The 13,974-nt window shown below is 38.7% G+C and overlaps 1 protein-coding gene across 4 annotated transcripts in view; it reads right to left on the bottom strand.

Annotated features, from left to right (window-relative positions):
- FBXL2 (F-box and leucine rich repeat protein 2) overlaps positions 1-13,974 on the bottom strand; it is a 93,034-nt gene that overhangs the window by 41,916 nt on the left and 37,144 nt on the right. For all 4 annotated transcript variants that reach the window (XR_009701580.1, XR_009701581.1, XM_061196471.1 and 1 more), the window contains exons 3-5: positions 10,392-10,446; positions 10,069-10,143; positions 4,373-4,467 (exon numbers count right to left, since the gene is read on the bottom strand). Coding sequence is in view for 2 of the 4 variants with exons in the window: in XM_061196471.1 (XP_061052454.1) it covers positions 4,373-4,467; positions 10,069-10,143; positions 10,392-10,446 (225 nt within the window). In the remaining 2 variants the exon portion in view is untranslated. The remainder of the gene's footprint in view (positions 1-4,372; positions 4,468-10,068; positions 10,144-10,391; positions 10,447-13,974) is intronic.

The following is a 13,974-nucleotide window of genomic DNA, read 5'->3' as shown; positions in this document are numbered from 1 at the left end:
CTACAGAAAGCCTGCGCTCAGCAACAAAGACCCAACGCAGCCAAAAATAAATTATTTCATTCATTAATTCATTAAAAAAAAGGCATTGATTGGAAACAAGAAAAACTATCTTCATTTACAGGTGATATGACTGTCTACATAGAAAATCCAAAGTAATCAACAAAAAGCTACTAAAACTAATGTGAGTCTATTCAGGTTGCAAGATAAAAGATTAATGTACAAAAATCAATTATATTTCTATTTACCAACAATGAACAATCAAAAATTGAAATAAAAAATGTCATTTACAATAATATTTCATAACACTTAGGGATACATATGACCAAAGATGTGCACAACTTGTGCGCTGAAACCTGCAAAACATACTAAGGGAAATTTAAAGACACCTAAATATATAGAGAGATATACCAGGTTTATGGGTTGGAAGGCTCAGTAATGTTAAGATGTCAATTGTCCCCAAATTGATCTATGGATTCACCATCATCCTAATCAAGATGCCAGCAAGCTTTTTTGTAGAAACTGACAGAAGATTCTATAATTTATATGGAAATGCAACAAATCTAGTCCAGCTAAAACAAATTTGAAAATGAATTAAGTTTGAGGACTAATAAAACCTCATTTCAAGACTTATTATAAAGCTACAGTTATCAAGACAGTGTGGTTTGGTGTAAAGATAGACAAATAGATCAATGGAAAATACTGAGAGTACAAAAATAGTCCCATAATTATTTGGACAAATGATTTTCAACAAAGCTGCAAAGGCAATTCAGTGGGAAAAGAGTGGTCATTTCAACATATGGTGATAGAACTGAACATCATACACACAGAAAATAAGCATCAGGGCTTCCCTGGTGGCGCAGTGGTTGAGAGTCTGCCTGCCGATGCGGGGGACGCGGGTTCGAGCCCTGGTCTGGGAGGATCCCACATGCTGCAGAGCAACTGGGCCCGTGAGCCACAGCTGCTGAGCCTGCACGTCTGGAGCCTGTGCTCCGCAGCAGGAGAGGCCGCGATAGTGGAGGGCCCGCGCACCGCAATGAGGAGTGGCCCCTGCTTGCCGCAACTGGAGAGGGCCCTCGCACGGAAGCAAGGACCCAACGCAGCCAAAAATAAAAATAAATTAATTAATTAATTAAAAAATAATAATAATAATAAGTATCAATCTATACCTCACACCATATACAAAAATCAACTCAAAATGGATCATAGGTCTAAACTACATAACTTCTGGAAACACAGGAGAAAATCTTTATCACCTTGGGTTAGGCAAAGATTTCATATGTAATACCAAAAATATGATTCATAAGAAAAAAATTGATAAATTGAACTTCATCAAAATGAAAAACTTCAAAAGACAGTTGAAAGAATAAAAAGGTAAGCCACAGACTGGGAAAAAAATATTTGCAAAACACATATCCGATAAAGGATTTGTATTCAGAACATATTAAGAACTCTCAGAATTCAGTGGTAAGACAACATACAATCTAATGAAAAAAAGGGCAAAACAACAACCAAACATTAGAACAGACATTTCAGCAAAGAAAATATATGGATAGCAAAAAATACATAAAAAGACACTCAACACTCATTAGTCATTAGAGAAATGCAAACTAAAACTACAATGAGATACCACTGTTCACATCCCTGGGAATGGCTAAAATTACAAAAACTGACCCACCAAGTACTGGCAAAGACGTGGAAGAACTGCAAGTATCATACACTCTGGCAGGAATGTAAAATGGTACAATTTTTTGAGAAACACTTTGGAAGTTTCTTTTTTTTTTTTAATTAACTGATTTATTTATTTATTTTTGGCTGTGTTGGGTCTTCCTTGCTGCGCGCGGGCTTTCTCTAGTTGCGGTGAGCAGGGGCTACTCTTCGTTGCAGTACGCGGGCTTCTTATTGTGGTGGCTTCTCTTGTTGCAGAGCACGGGCTCTAGGCGCACGAGCTTCAGTAGTTGTGGCACGTGGGCTCAGTAGTTGTGGCTCACGGGCTCTAGAGCGCAGGCTCAGTAGTTGTGGCACACGGGCTCAGTTGCTCTGCGGCATGTGGGATCTTCCCGGACCAGGTCTCAAACCCGTGTCCCCTGCATTGGCAGGCGGATTCTTAATCACTGCTCCACCAGGGAAGCCCTGGAAGTTTCTTAAAAAGTTAAACACACACCTACCAAATGATCTAGCCATTCCACTCCTAGGTATTTACCCAAGAAAAATGAAAGCATATGACATACAATGTCTCGCACAAAAATCTTTATAGCAGCTTTATGTGTAATGGAGAAAACTGGAAAAAATCCAAATGTCCTTAAACAGATGAACGAATAAATAAATTGCATTATATCCCATACAATGGACTACTACCCATCATAAAAAGGAATGAACTACTGATACACACAACATGGATGACTCTCAAAACAATCATGTTAAGTGAAAGAGCTCAAGCAAAAAGGAGTACGTACTGTATAATTACATATAAAATTTTAGAAAATGCAAACTAACCTATAGTGACAGAAAGCAGATCAGGGATTGTCTAGAGATGAAGCAGAGACAGGGGTGGGAGGAAGGGAGGGATTACAAAGGCACATGAGGAAAATTTTGTGGGACATGAATACATTCATTATCTTAATTATAGTGTTAGTTTCATGGGTATATTCATATGCTAAAATGTATCAAATTGTATACTTTAAAGATGCACAGTTTATTGTATCTCAATTATATCTCAATATAGCTGTTAAAAATCCATAGGACTTCATATATAATGATGCAGCAGGAGTTAGAGAACATACATGTAAGATCCATTAGAACCGAATTTTAATCGATTATAATTACTACTGTATCTCCAGTGCCTAAATCAGTGCCTGGTATAGTAGAGGCTCAACAAACGCTTGTAAACAAATAACACCCACTCGCACCAAAACAACAATACACACGCAGGGGCAGGATAGAGGCCAAAGTTGGTTCTAGGTGATTACAATCAAAAAGTGAAGGCAAAACAAAATTCTCTCTGAATCACGATTCTGTGATTATGCTTATCATTATTTCTCACAGTAATCTGGCCTCACATATTAAAAATTTATATAGATATTAACATAGATTTCTGTTCTAAAATTTATGGTAAACCAATAACATTCTTAGCTTTACAGGATAGTTTTGCTATAGTTTCGCTTTATAGGATAGTTTTTTCCTCATCTTGGCTCTATTCCAAGTGCCAAGATGAGAATGTGTTTCTCTGATATTCCTCACTGACAATCTATATCTTCACATTTATTTTAGTTTCTTTAATGGAACCACCATTAGATTTATGTTCTCTATTACAAGTCGTCTTAGGACCTATTCGGTACATTTTAGCTTCCTGTTAAAGCAGAATCAATCTATTCCACTGGTTTACAAAGCTTTTGAAGTATCAAAAAATTCTGATGATCTGAATTGATTAAAAAAAAAAAAACCCTGTGTTCCATAACACAGAGGGAATGTTTTGATCCTTAAAAGATATTGATATTATGAATTGATTTTCTTAGCAATGGTGCAGATGTTTCAATTACAAATTCTACTGTCTGAAATCACTGTACACTGCACATTCTTACTGGAGGTCAGTGACTGATTATACTGTGCTATGCTTAAGTCTCCAAGAGGCAGTCCGTTCCAAGATTCTAGGGGCAGTATGTGTCCTAATTTAGCCAACCTCAAGCAATACAAGAGGCCACAAGGATAAAGACATAAAGGTATTATGTCCTGTCTCCAGAAAAGCTCAAAGCACATGCCCTTAACAGTGGAGTGATAACATTTCCAATAAATAATGGCTATCCAGTAACAGGTGGGCAAGCATTTGGTTGCATAGGGTATATCCAACTATTATAAACTATTATAAAATGAATGTGATAATCACACCCCATTATGGTTAAGCAAAATCCCAGGTTATGCTAAGGAATTTTTTGAAAGAATTATTTTGTTAATTAGTATAATTTATACAAGAAGGTAGCCACGATTATGAGAAGGAACCTAGGAAGATGGGAAAGTGAAGAAGGGAAGAGAGGTGAACTAATATCATAATATGATTATCTGCCAGGTACTACATACGTGTTATTTCATGTGATACCCAGGACATTCCCATAAAAGAGCTATAACTGCCTTCTCTTTGCAGAAGAGAGAACTGACAACCAAGTGTTTGTCCCAAGGTCGCATCCCTGACAACACTGGAGCTCGGTTTCTAGGTCAGGCCTGTTGGCTCCAAAATCATGATATTCTCACTACTCTATGCAAATTACCATAGAAAGATTTTAACAGAAGAAAAGCAAATAATATGCTTGGTTTATTTTTGTTGATGAAAATGTCAGCTACAAGCTGCCACGATAGTGAGTCACGGTGTGGACTGACTTACTTCAAGGAGGAATCTCCAACGCCAATGCAACCTCGCAAGCTGAGCTTCCTCAGGAATCCACCGCATCGCTTTGAGATGTTTTCCACCACTCGACCCTTCAATGGAGAAAGTTGGAAAAAATCTTGTTTCATGCTGCTTATCTAACAGCAAAATAACCTGAAATTTAGGAACTGAATATGTATTTCCAGGTGTAATAGAAGATATTTTGGAACATTCCTCCAACATCCCACTTCTGCTCCTAGTGTATAAAGGGGCTGCAAGCACTGAAAAAATGTTTTCAATGAAAACATTAAGTATTTTTTTAAAATCACACACTATTTTTTGAAAGCCTTGACTCTGGAGTTAGGCCTTCCCTAGCCAGGGCTCATGGCTACTCCATCAATTACAAGGCTTTTTGAGGTCAAGCTTTTTGGGAACACTGCTGTGCTGGGAACACAGAGATCTAAAACAATGTTGCTCAAAAAAAGAAATTCTATTTTAGCTAAACATTACCACTCTAAAAATTTGAAGATGTATCATAAAATCTACTCCTCATTCTTCTTAGCAATCCCCTATTTAAACACATTTGCTTTAAAAATGGGAACTTTGGCTGGTACTGGCAGATACATTAGAGGAGGAGAAAAGAAAATGAACACTGATTAAGCACTTCTACTTTTTCAGGCATGATTTTAACACTTTCTTGTACCTGCTATGGCTCATTTAATATTCACAACAACCACACGGACTATTGCTCCACACTGAAGTAAGGAAGAGTGTATGCATGGAATACAGGAAATCCCTTAGGATATCTCTTAGTATTAATATGCCCTCTGATTAAAGTCAATGGAAAACTAAAAGCCAATCCAAGGAGACCACTCATGGCTTCAGCAATGATGATTTGGGTCACTCTACCAGGTAAGGAACCACGACCAGCTGAGGTGCTTGCTGAAGACAAAGAGAATACAGAATGGGAAGCAGAAGGTAGTTATAAATACCAACTCTGACCACATGACCAGTTACAGAAATTAGGACTATAATTGTCGTATTTTCTCCCTATTTTATTATGAATGTGTGTGTGTGGTACAAATATTTTTTTCCCCTCTCTTATCCCCTTATCATGTGACATAACATGTACTGACTTTATGTCATAAGTATTTAAGTACTGTCAATTCTACATCAAAGTATTTAAGGCACAGAATATCAAGAAGAGTGAAACTGACTCTAGGACTTTACCTCCTCTTCTGAGGAAGTGCTGAGTGTCTTTTTGGTTGTACGCTGGATAGCTGTATCATATTAGGTGGCATTATGACCTTTGTTATCGTCTTTATTTGGAAATTAAGTATGGTTTAAGGACATGCCTATGGGTGCCAAGTTGACAACGGGTGAACTTATGATGATTAATTTTATGTGTCAACTTGACTGGGACACAGGGTGCCCAGACATTTGGCCAAACATTATTCTGGCTGTGTCTGTAAGGGTTTCTGGATGAGATTAGCATTTGAATCAGTAAACTGAGTAAAGCAGACTGCCCTCCCTAGTGTGGGTGGGCCTCATCCAATCAACTGAAGACATGAATAGAACAAAAAAGGCTGATTAAGAGAGAACTCCTGCCTGACTGCTGAGCCAGACATTGGTCTTTTCTGGCCCTTGGACTTGGACTGAAACATCAACTCCTCTTGGATCTTGAACCTGCCAGCTTTCAGACTGGAATTTACACCACTGGCTCTGCTGGTTCACAGGCCTTCTGACTCAGACTGGAGCTACATATCGGCTCTCCTGGGCCTCCAGCTTGCTGACTGCAGATCTTGGGACTTCTCAGCCTCCATAATCACATGAGCCAATTCCTTATAATAAATCTCTATGTCTATATTAATATACACACTTTTTTTTAAACATCTTTATTGTAGTATAATTGCTTTACAATGTTGTGTTAGTTTCTGCTGTATAACAAGGTGAATCAGCTATACGTATATATATATATCCCCATATCGTCTCCCTCTTGCGTCTCCCTCCCACCCTCCCTATCCCACCCCTCTAGGTGGACACAAAGCACCGAGCTGATCTCCCTGTGCTATGCGGCTGCTTCCCACTAGCTATCTATTTTACATTTGGTAGTGTATATATGTCAATGCCACTCTCTCACTTTATCCCAGGTTACCCTGCCCCCTCCGCGTGTCCTCAAGTCCATTCTCTACGTCTGTGTCTTCATTCTCGTCCTGCCCCTAGGTTCTTCAGAACCTTTTTATTTTTTTTTAGATTCCATATATATGTGTTAGCATACGGTATTTGTTTTTCTCTTTCTGACTTACTTCACTTTGTATGACAGTCTCTAGGTCCATCCACCTCACTACAAATAACTCAATTTCGTTTCCTTTTATGGCTGAGTAATATTCCATTGTATGTATGTGCCACACCTTCTTTATCCATTCATCTGTCGATGGACACTTAGGTTGCGTCCATGTCCTGGCTATTGTAAATAGTACACACGTATCTTATTGGTTCTGTTTTTCTGGAGAATCCTGACTAATACAGATTGGATCCATTATCTTCATTTTTCAAATAAAGAAATTAAATGGTTAAATTGCCAAGGTTACACTTTAGTGAGTAGTAGAAATGGGGTTTATAACAGGTTTAACTGACTCTAAAAGCTGTATGTTCTGCACAATTACCACCTCCACAAGAGAGAAAACATTGAAAAAGCCGTTTTGTTTCATTTTTAATACTTATTATCCTCATTTTATAAAACAGCAATCTTGACACTGAACTCTAAACACTAAGAATTCACTAGGACACATCAAACCACAGTATCACAGAAGCAGGGCTCACACATATTGTATCTGGCTAATAACTTAATTACATTGAAAATCCAAACTCTGATATTGCTGGCGACTTTATCTATGCTTTCTTGAGTCTTATCTAAGTTAATAATTAGTTTTTGAACCAAAACTCCAGACACCTGTAAAATAAATTTGTCAGTGGGAGGAAAAACATTATGACTTGGAAATCCAAGATAAATATTTAAGTACTAAATAAAACAGCAAAAACAACTCCACACCAATGTCTACAAATAGAGCACACCATCTATTTTCTCCATTTCAAGTTAGTCACGTTTATAAAAACTTCCTATTCTTCCTTTTTCGGAGTAAAAGTTTTTGTACTGGAATAAAAAAATTACATTCAGAATTTTCTGTTCCACTGTTTCCAACTTAGAGAAAAAAATGAGTAAATCCTTTTCAAATGCAAATGACACTGTGTAACATCTATTAGATAGTATGTTGTAGGTATGCATTTTAGAAAGAAGGGCTTTACAGAAAAATAAGGCCTAATGGAGAGACCCTTGGACTTTTGAGTTTTAGATAACATACTACTTGGTTATTTCTCATTTTTGGCCTCACAGAATCTTTAATGACCATGAAGACTAACAACAAAATGTTCAACTTTTAAAGGCATGGAAAATGCCTACACATCAGGGAAACCACACTTACTTAGGAGAGAGTGATGCTCAAGGAGAGGCCCAATGCACATTAGTCACCTGCATGTGCTATTCTGTCTTTTCGTTGAAATTCAAGTCATGAAACCCACTGTTCAAGGTACCTACTCTCTCTTCTTACTAGGTGAGTGACCTCAGGTAAGTTACTCAAACTTTTTGTGCCTCAGTTTCTTCAACATGGTGTTTTTGAGAGGATTAAATTAATTAATATACAAAAAGTGCTCAGAAGAGTGCCCAGCACACAGTCCTGATCCTTGGCACCTTCTCTCTGCTCTCAACAGATCCATAAATCACCACTTTCGTCCCAAAGAAATGAATTTGAGACCATGAGTTTATCCATGGGATGCTTCCCAGTATAAGCCTCCAGAGGGTCCTGTTAGTGTCTACGGGAGGCCCCACACTTGGTTCAGAATCCAACCTGGATTCAAAGTGGTAGCCCAAAGGGGGAACTAAATAGTATTAGACTATATTTTTCACATGTAGTTCTCTACATAACTGGTAAACCATAAACTGGTCTGTCGTTGGTGGAAGTACTCAAGTACTTCTGCAATGTGTTTATATAGCTGTAGTCAGCAGTCAGCTAAAATTATGAAATCAAATAATGCACAAGGTAATGATATTTACTTGAAATAGTTTTTTTTTTTTTTTTGACTGCACCGCACTGCGTGGCTTGCAGGATCTTAGCTCCCCGACCAGGGATCAAACCCGCATGGAGTCTTAACCACTGGACTGCCAGGGAAGTCCTGAAATAGTATTTTTTAATATCTGAATTTAAAAGTTGTTTATGTGCATTCCAAAAAGCTGTAGTTTGGGAAAATCATCGAAGAAAACTGAGGAGACAATAAAAAAACCACAGAAAAAATTTTTTTACAAAATTTTTTTAAAACAATGACTCTTCGGTCAGAAGAAATGACCACAATTTTTGGAATTTAATGTTCTTCTCAACATCACTAAGTAACACAATGAACCATGAACTACAGATTATCAGTTTGAAGGGGAATTGCACTGTTGCAATCGTGAAGTCTGGAAAGAGCATTAAAGAATTCCTGATCCAGGGACCAGAGTCCAAGCCAGGAACTAGAGCTTATCTTTCCAGGGAGCGTGAGAAGCCCTGAGGCCCCTGCCAGCTTCCAAGCTCAGAGCACAGTAACCTGAGCAGTGGGAAATGCTGTGCTCAGCCCCACCGGTTTGAGATGGGACCAGAGCCTGGCAAGCAGCAAGTAACCTAGAGAAGGAGGTGAAGGGCCTCCACCACTGGCCATTAGTTCTTGTAGGTAACACCAGCTTAAGTGAGTCACAGGAAATTGTTTGGGCCCATCTCACTGTTAAATACATTCATTTCCGTATCCATTAAAAAAGATACAAAGCATATAATTCAATAAAAACAAGTGATAAACATGCTACGTGGGTAACTGAATTAAAATACAATTCCACTATTGTAACTGAGTTGGCTAAACTAGAAATCAATAAGGTTTTACTAACATTGGGTAGATAATAAACTTCAACATCCCCAGACCCTTAAAACAGCACTCTCAACAATTACTATGCACAATGCTCTTTATTACTTCCCTGTTTCTTTTTGGTTATAAATTGGTATTTAATATTAAAGTTGTTTTAAAATAAACTTTTCTCATTTGATCTGGTTTACCACTCTTAAATGAGGATATTTACATATTTCCAGATAAATACACCAGAATCCTGGAATTATAAAGGCTCTAAAGATTATTTCACTTCTTCATTTTATAAATAATAAAACTGAGGCACTGAGAGAGTAAATGTCTTAGTGGCTGAGCTGGAGTTATATCTCATATCTCCAGCCTCATTCCTGAGTCCCTGCTTCTGCCATTTCTCCATTCCTGATGCTGAATTAGAATTCTCAATGGAGTTTTCAGATCAATAAATATGTCAAGAGTCTCCTAAGATTAAAGCATTGAACCAGGTGTTAATGATACAGGTGCGAGGCTTTGAAAAGCTGAGTGGTAAAACTTAGATTATAAACATGATCAAGGGGGAAAAGTAAAAGTCTGTTACTGATAAAAGTAAAAAGTAAAATGCAAACAGAATTTTGGTCTTGAAGTATGCAAATATCTTCCAGGTTTTTTCCCTCTCTATTCCACCTTGGCACCTTAATATTAAATCTAAATGCAGCAAAATAAAAAGGCAGGAATGAGTGAGCAGTTTACTTATCTTTTAAAAAAGTCTTTTGTCTAAAACAAGGTTAACTTACCTCTACATCTGTTTGAAAGTTAAAAAGGTCTATTCTTTGCCAGTTGCTTCCATCCAGGGCTAAGATATTCCAAGCCTGGGAGGTTGGGAGAGATTAGGGTGAAAAAGATACATTTATTGAGACTGTTAAAGAAAGTCTTGATTCAACCTTTATATTTCCAAATGTTTATTCATGATAGACATTAAGCTGATAATCAAATGTGGAATTATGATAACATTGTGTTATGTTAAATATAAAAGCTGACATTTTAATTTTTAACTTGAACTCATCCTCATTCTAATAAAACTTGTATTTGTTGATTACAAATTTGGTTAATACTCTACCTTGGAAATCTGTGCACATCGGCACAAAGTTACTATATCCAAGAAGGAAAATATTCTAGGAAGGAAGGGAAAAAAAGCACAAAAATGAGATGGTGTTAACATTTTAGAATATTTATAACTTGAAAGGTAAAATCTAATGCGCCATATGGATATTCATAACTTTTTCAAGATTCCTCAATTCGTAATACACAAGTGCACTATAATTGTTCATCACCACTATGACATATTAAATGTTTGCACATTCCAAAGCTGTTTTAGACGCACTACACAAATCCCCTTAAACCAGAATTTATTAAACTTTTATTTCCCTTGTTCTAAGTCATGGACACGCAACAGTAGATCATAACCTGTTTTATTCAAAGACCAATCTCTCAGGACTTCCCTGCTGGCGCAGTGGTTAAGACTCTGAGCTCCCAATGCAGGGGGCCTGGGTTCAATCCCTGGGCAGGCAACCAGAGTTCACATGCTACAACTAAGGAGTCGGTGAGCCGCAACTAAGGAGCCCACCTGCCACAACTAAGGATCCCGCTGGCTGCAACTAAGACCCCGTGCAACCAAATAAATAAATAAATAAATAGATGAACACAGCAACAATCAGTGAGCTGTGGGAGACAACTTTAAAAAAAAGAAAAAAAAGACCAATCTCTCACCTCCCAGGCATTGAGCCTAGTGAGGGCTAAATCATTCTAATTCCTATGTCCTTGACACACAGTGCAAACCCCACTTTTGGTGGTAGATGCATGAAACAGGTTCAGGTGCCTGAGACTCAAATAACACGGCCAAGAAAAGCTCAACAATAAAACCCATTCACTTTTTATCTATTTGTTCACAGGGCAGAAAGATGGAGCTCATTTCCTGAGCAAAAGCCAAGAAGCTACAGAAGATGGGAAAGATGGGGAAAAAGAAAAGCAGAGAGAAGCAAACAAAAGCTTAGTTGACACCAGTAGTCCCCCAGTGGAAGCAGTAGCTGCCAGCATGGCAGGGTCAGAGGGAGGTCCTGACATTCCAGCAGTGGAGATGAGTTGCTGATGATAGCACAGTGGCAAATAGCTGTGTGTGCCTCAGCGCTCCGCAGTCACAGCTGAAAACAAAGAGCAGCTTTCCTGAGAGACAAAGAGTGGATGGGGATGAGGTCAGGGACAACAATAGGGTCTCAATCCCCATAGTACCGGAAGGTAAATATGAGAGTCTGTGCCTGTGTGTGTGGAAGGTGAAATGGCAAACAGCCACCTAAAAAGTTCTCCAAAATTCTTCAAAGGTAACAATCAGCAGTGCGTGGAAAATCCATGGGCTTGGAGAAGATAGTAGATCCATAAAACACCAGAGCACTGCACCCTACTATAAAGCACCCACAGGCAGCACCATGGGGCCAGTGACAGTGTAGATACTGTTCTACAATATGGGCTCCAATCATTTTCTAGAGAAAAGCAAAGGACAGAAGCATAAGGGCTGAACTGATCTTAAAAGACTCAATGGAACTTTGTACATAGGAAAATGCTGACGGCTGAAAATGTGTACTTATATATATTAAACATATTTCAGGGTGTCTGCACATCTACATTGCTTCTGTGGTAACACATCTTGCCCTACCACCACAAATGTCTGTGTTCTGTGCCATACGACCATTCCACAATGAGCCACAGCTGATCGTCAGCTCACGAAAAGACCAAGGACCAGATAGAGAAATGAGTATGGTACAGTAGAATCATATCACACACTGGCATTGGGTTCTAAAGTACAAGCTGAAGGTAGAAAGGAGTTAACTAAGTTTCCCTTGAAAATCCCTCAAGAATGTACCACCTTGGAGACCAACATACTCTATCACCTCTCAGTAATAACAATACTGATAATCATAGTTAACACTGATTATGTACTTACATGTGCTAGCTGTCACTCTTTAATTGTCACAACAATGCCATGAGGTGCTATTACGATCTCCATTTTACAGATAGGAACACTGGGCACCTGCCAAGCCCACACAGATAGGAAGAGCAGAGCCAGAATTTGAACCCAGGTAGTCTGGCTTGAGAGCCCAAGCCCATGACCCTACACAAAGTGCCCTAGAAAGTTTAACACAGCTGTTGTTCCCTCAGGATTAGACTAGAATCTATTTCTGCAATTGCACAGCAGATGAAGCAGTCTGTGTTGAGTAAGCATGCTGTATGGAAAACATGTATGTGTTCTTTCCTTCTTCCTCCCCTTCTTTCTTGATATCATGTCTTTCTTTCTCTATGGCCAAGCTGCGTGGCTTGTGGGATCTTAGTTCCCTGATCAGGGATCGAACCCAAGCCCTCGGCAGTGAAAGCACGGAGTCTTAACCACTGGACCTCCAGGGAATTCCCAAAACATGTCTCTTTAAACACTAGAATCACACTAACTCAAACAAGATGCTCACACACTTGGACACAAGTGAGAATCAAGTGAGAATCAACAGCTGGAACACAAGTTTACGTTTCTCACCTCATGCTTACTACCCAACGTTATGACTACTGAATGAAAAAGTAGATTGCCTTCATTATTTACATTATCCCCCCCACACACACACACAGATACTTGAATGTGCACAAGTTAAATAGGCATGATAAGGGACTTCCCTGGTGGTCCAGTGGTTAAGACTCTGCACTCCCAATGCAGGGGGCCCGGCTCTGATCCCTGGTCAGGGAACTAGATCCCACATGCATGCCGCAACTAAGAGTTCGCATACCACAACTAAGGAGCCCACCTGCCACAACTAAGACACAGCACAACCAAATAAATTAAAAAAAATTTTTTTAAATAGGCGTGATAAGACTCCAAACTGCCAAACTAAGCCAAATTCCCAAATCATGTTCCAATGAATAAAATAAACAGCCTGAATGACAGAGCCTGGAACATTGGCATAAAATAAACACCCTGAATGACAGAGCCTGGAACATTGGCAGTAGAAACAGAGATAGCTAAAGGAATAAGAGTAGTCAGAAATCAGGTTCTGGCCCTTCCAAAACTTTTTTTTTTTCCTGGAAATTGCTTCCTACCTCAAATGTGTTAACTTCACCCTTCATTAGAAAAGCACTAAAATTGCAACTTGGTTATAAATAAATACACACAGGGGTATATAGGAATGGATGTACTTCTGGACTTTGTATTCTGCTTCACTGGTCTGTCTGCCTCTGTGCCAATAAGACCCTGTTTTAATCATGAAGCTTTAAGCTCTTGATATCTGGTAACGTTAAGCCCAACTTTGTTTTTCTTTTGTTAAAAATATTTATTTACTTACTTACTTATTTATTTAGGCTGCCCTGGGTCTTAGTTGCGGCTCGTGGGATCTTCACTGCAGCATGTTTAGTTGCGGCATGCAGACTTCTTAGTTGTGGCATGTGGACTTCTTAGTTGCAGCATGCGTATGGGATCTAGTTCCCTGACCAGGGATCAAACCTGGGCCCCCTGCGTTGGACCACCAGGGAAGTCCCCAACTTTGTTTTTATTCATCAAAATTACCTTGGTTATTCTCGGTTACTCTTTTTTTTTTTTTAATTTCCACTTATGTTTTAGAAACAGCATATCAATTTCCACAAGAAAACTTTATAAAATTTTATTGGAATTA

This window comes from Eubalaena glacialis, chromosome 7, assembly GCF_028564815.1.
Source record: "Eubalaena glacialis isolate mEubGla1 chromosome 7, mEubGla1.1.hap2.+ XY, whole genome shotgun sequence".
Lineage (NCBI taxonomy): Eukaryota > Metazoa > Chordata > Mammalia > Artiodactyla > Balaenidae > Eubalaena > Eubalaena glacialis.
The sequence above is the reverse complement of the archived record's forward strand: the minus strand, read 5'-3'. Positions and strand labels throughout refer to the sequence as shown.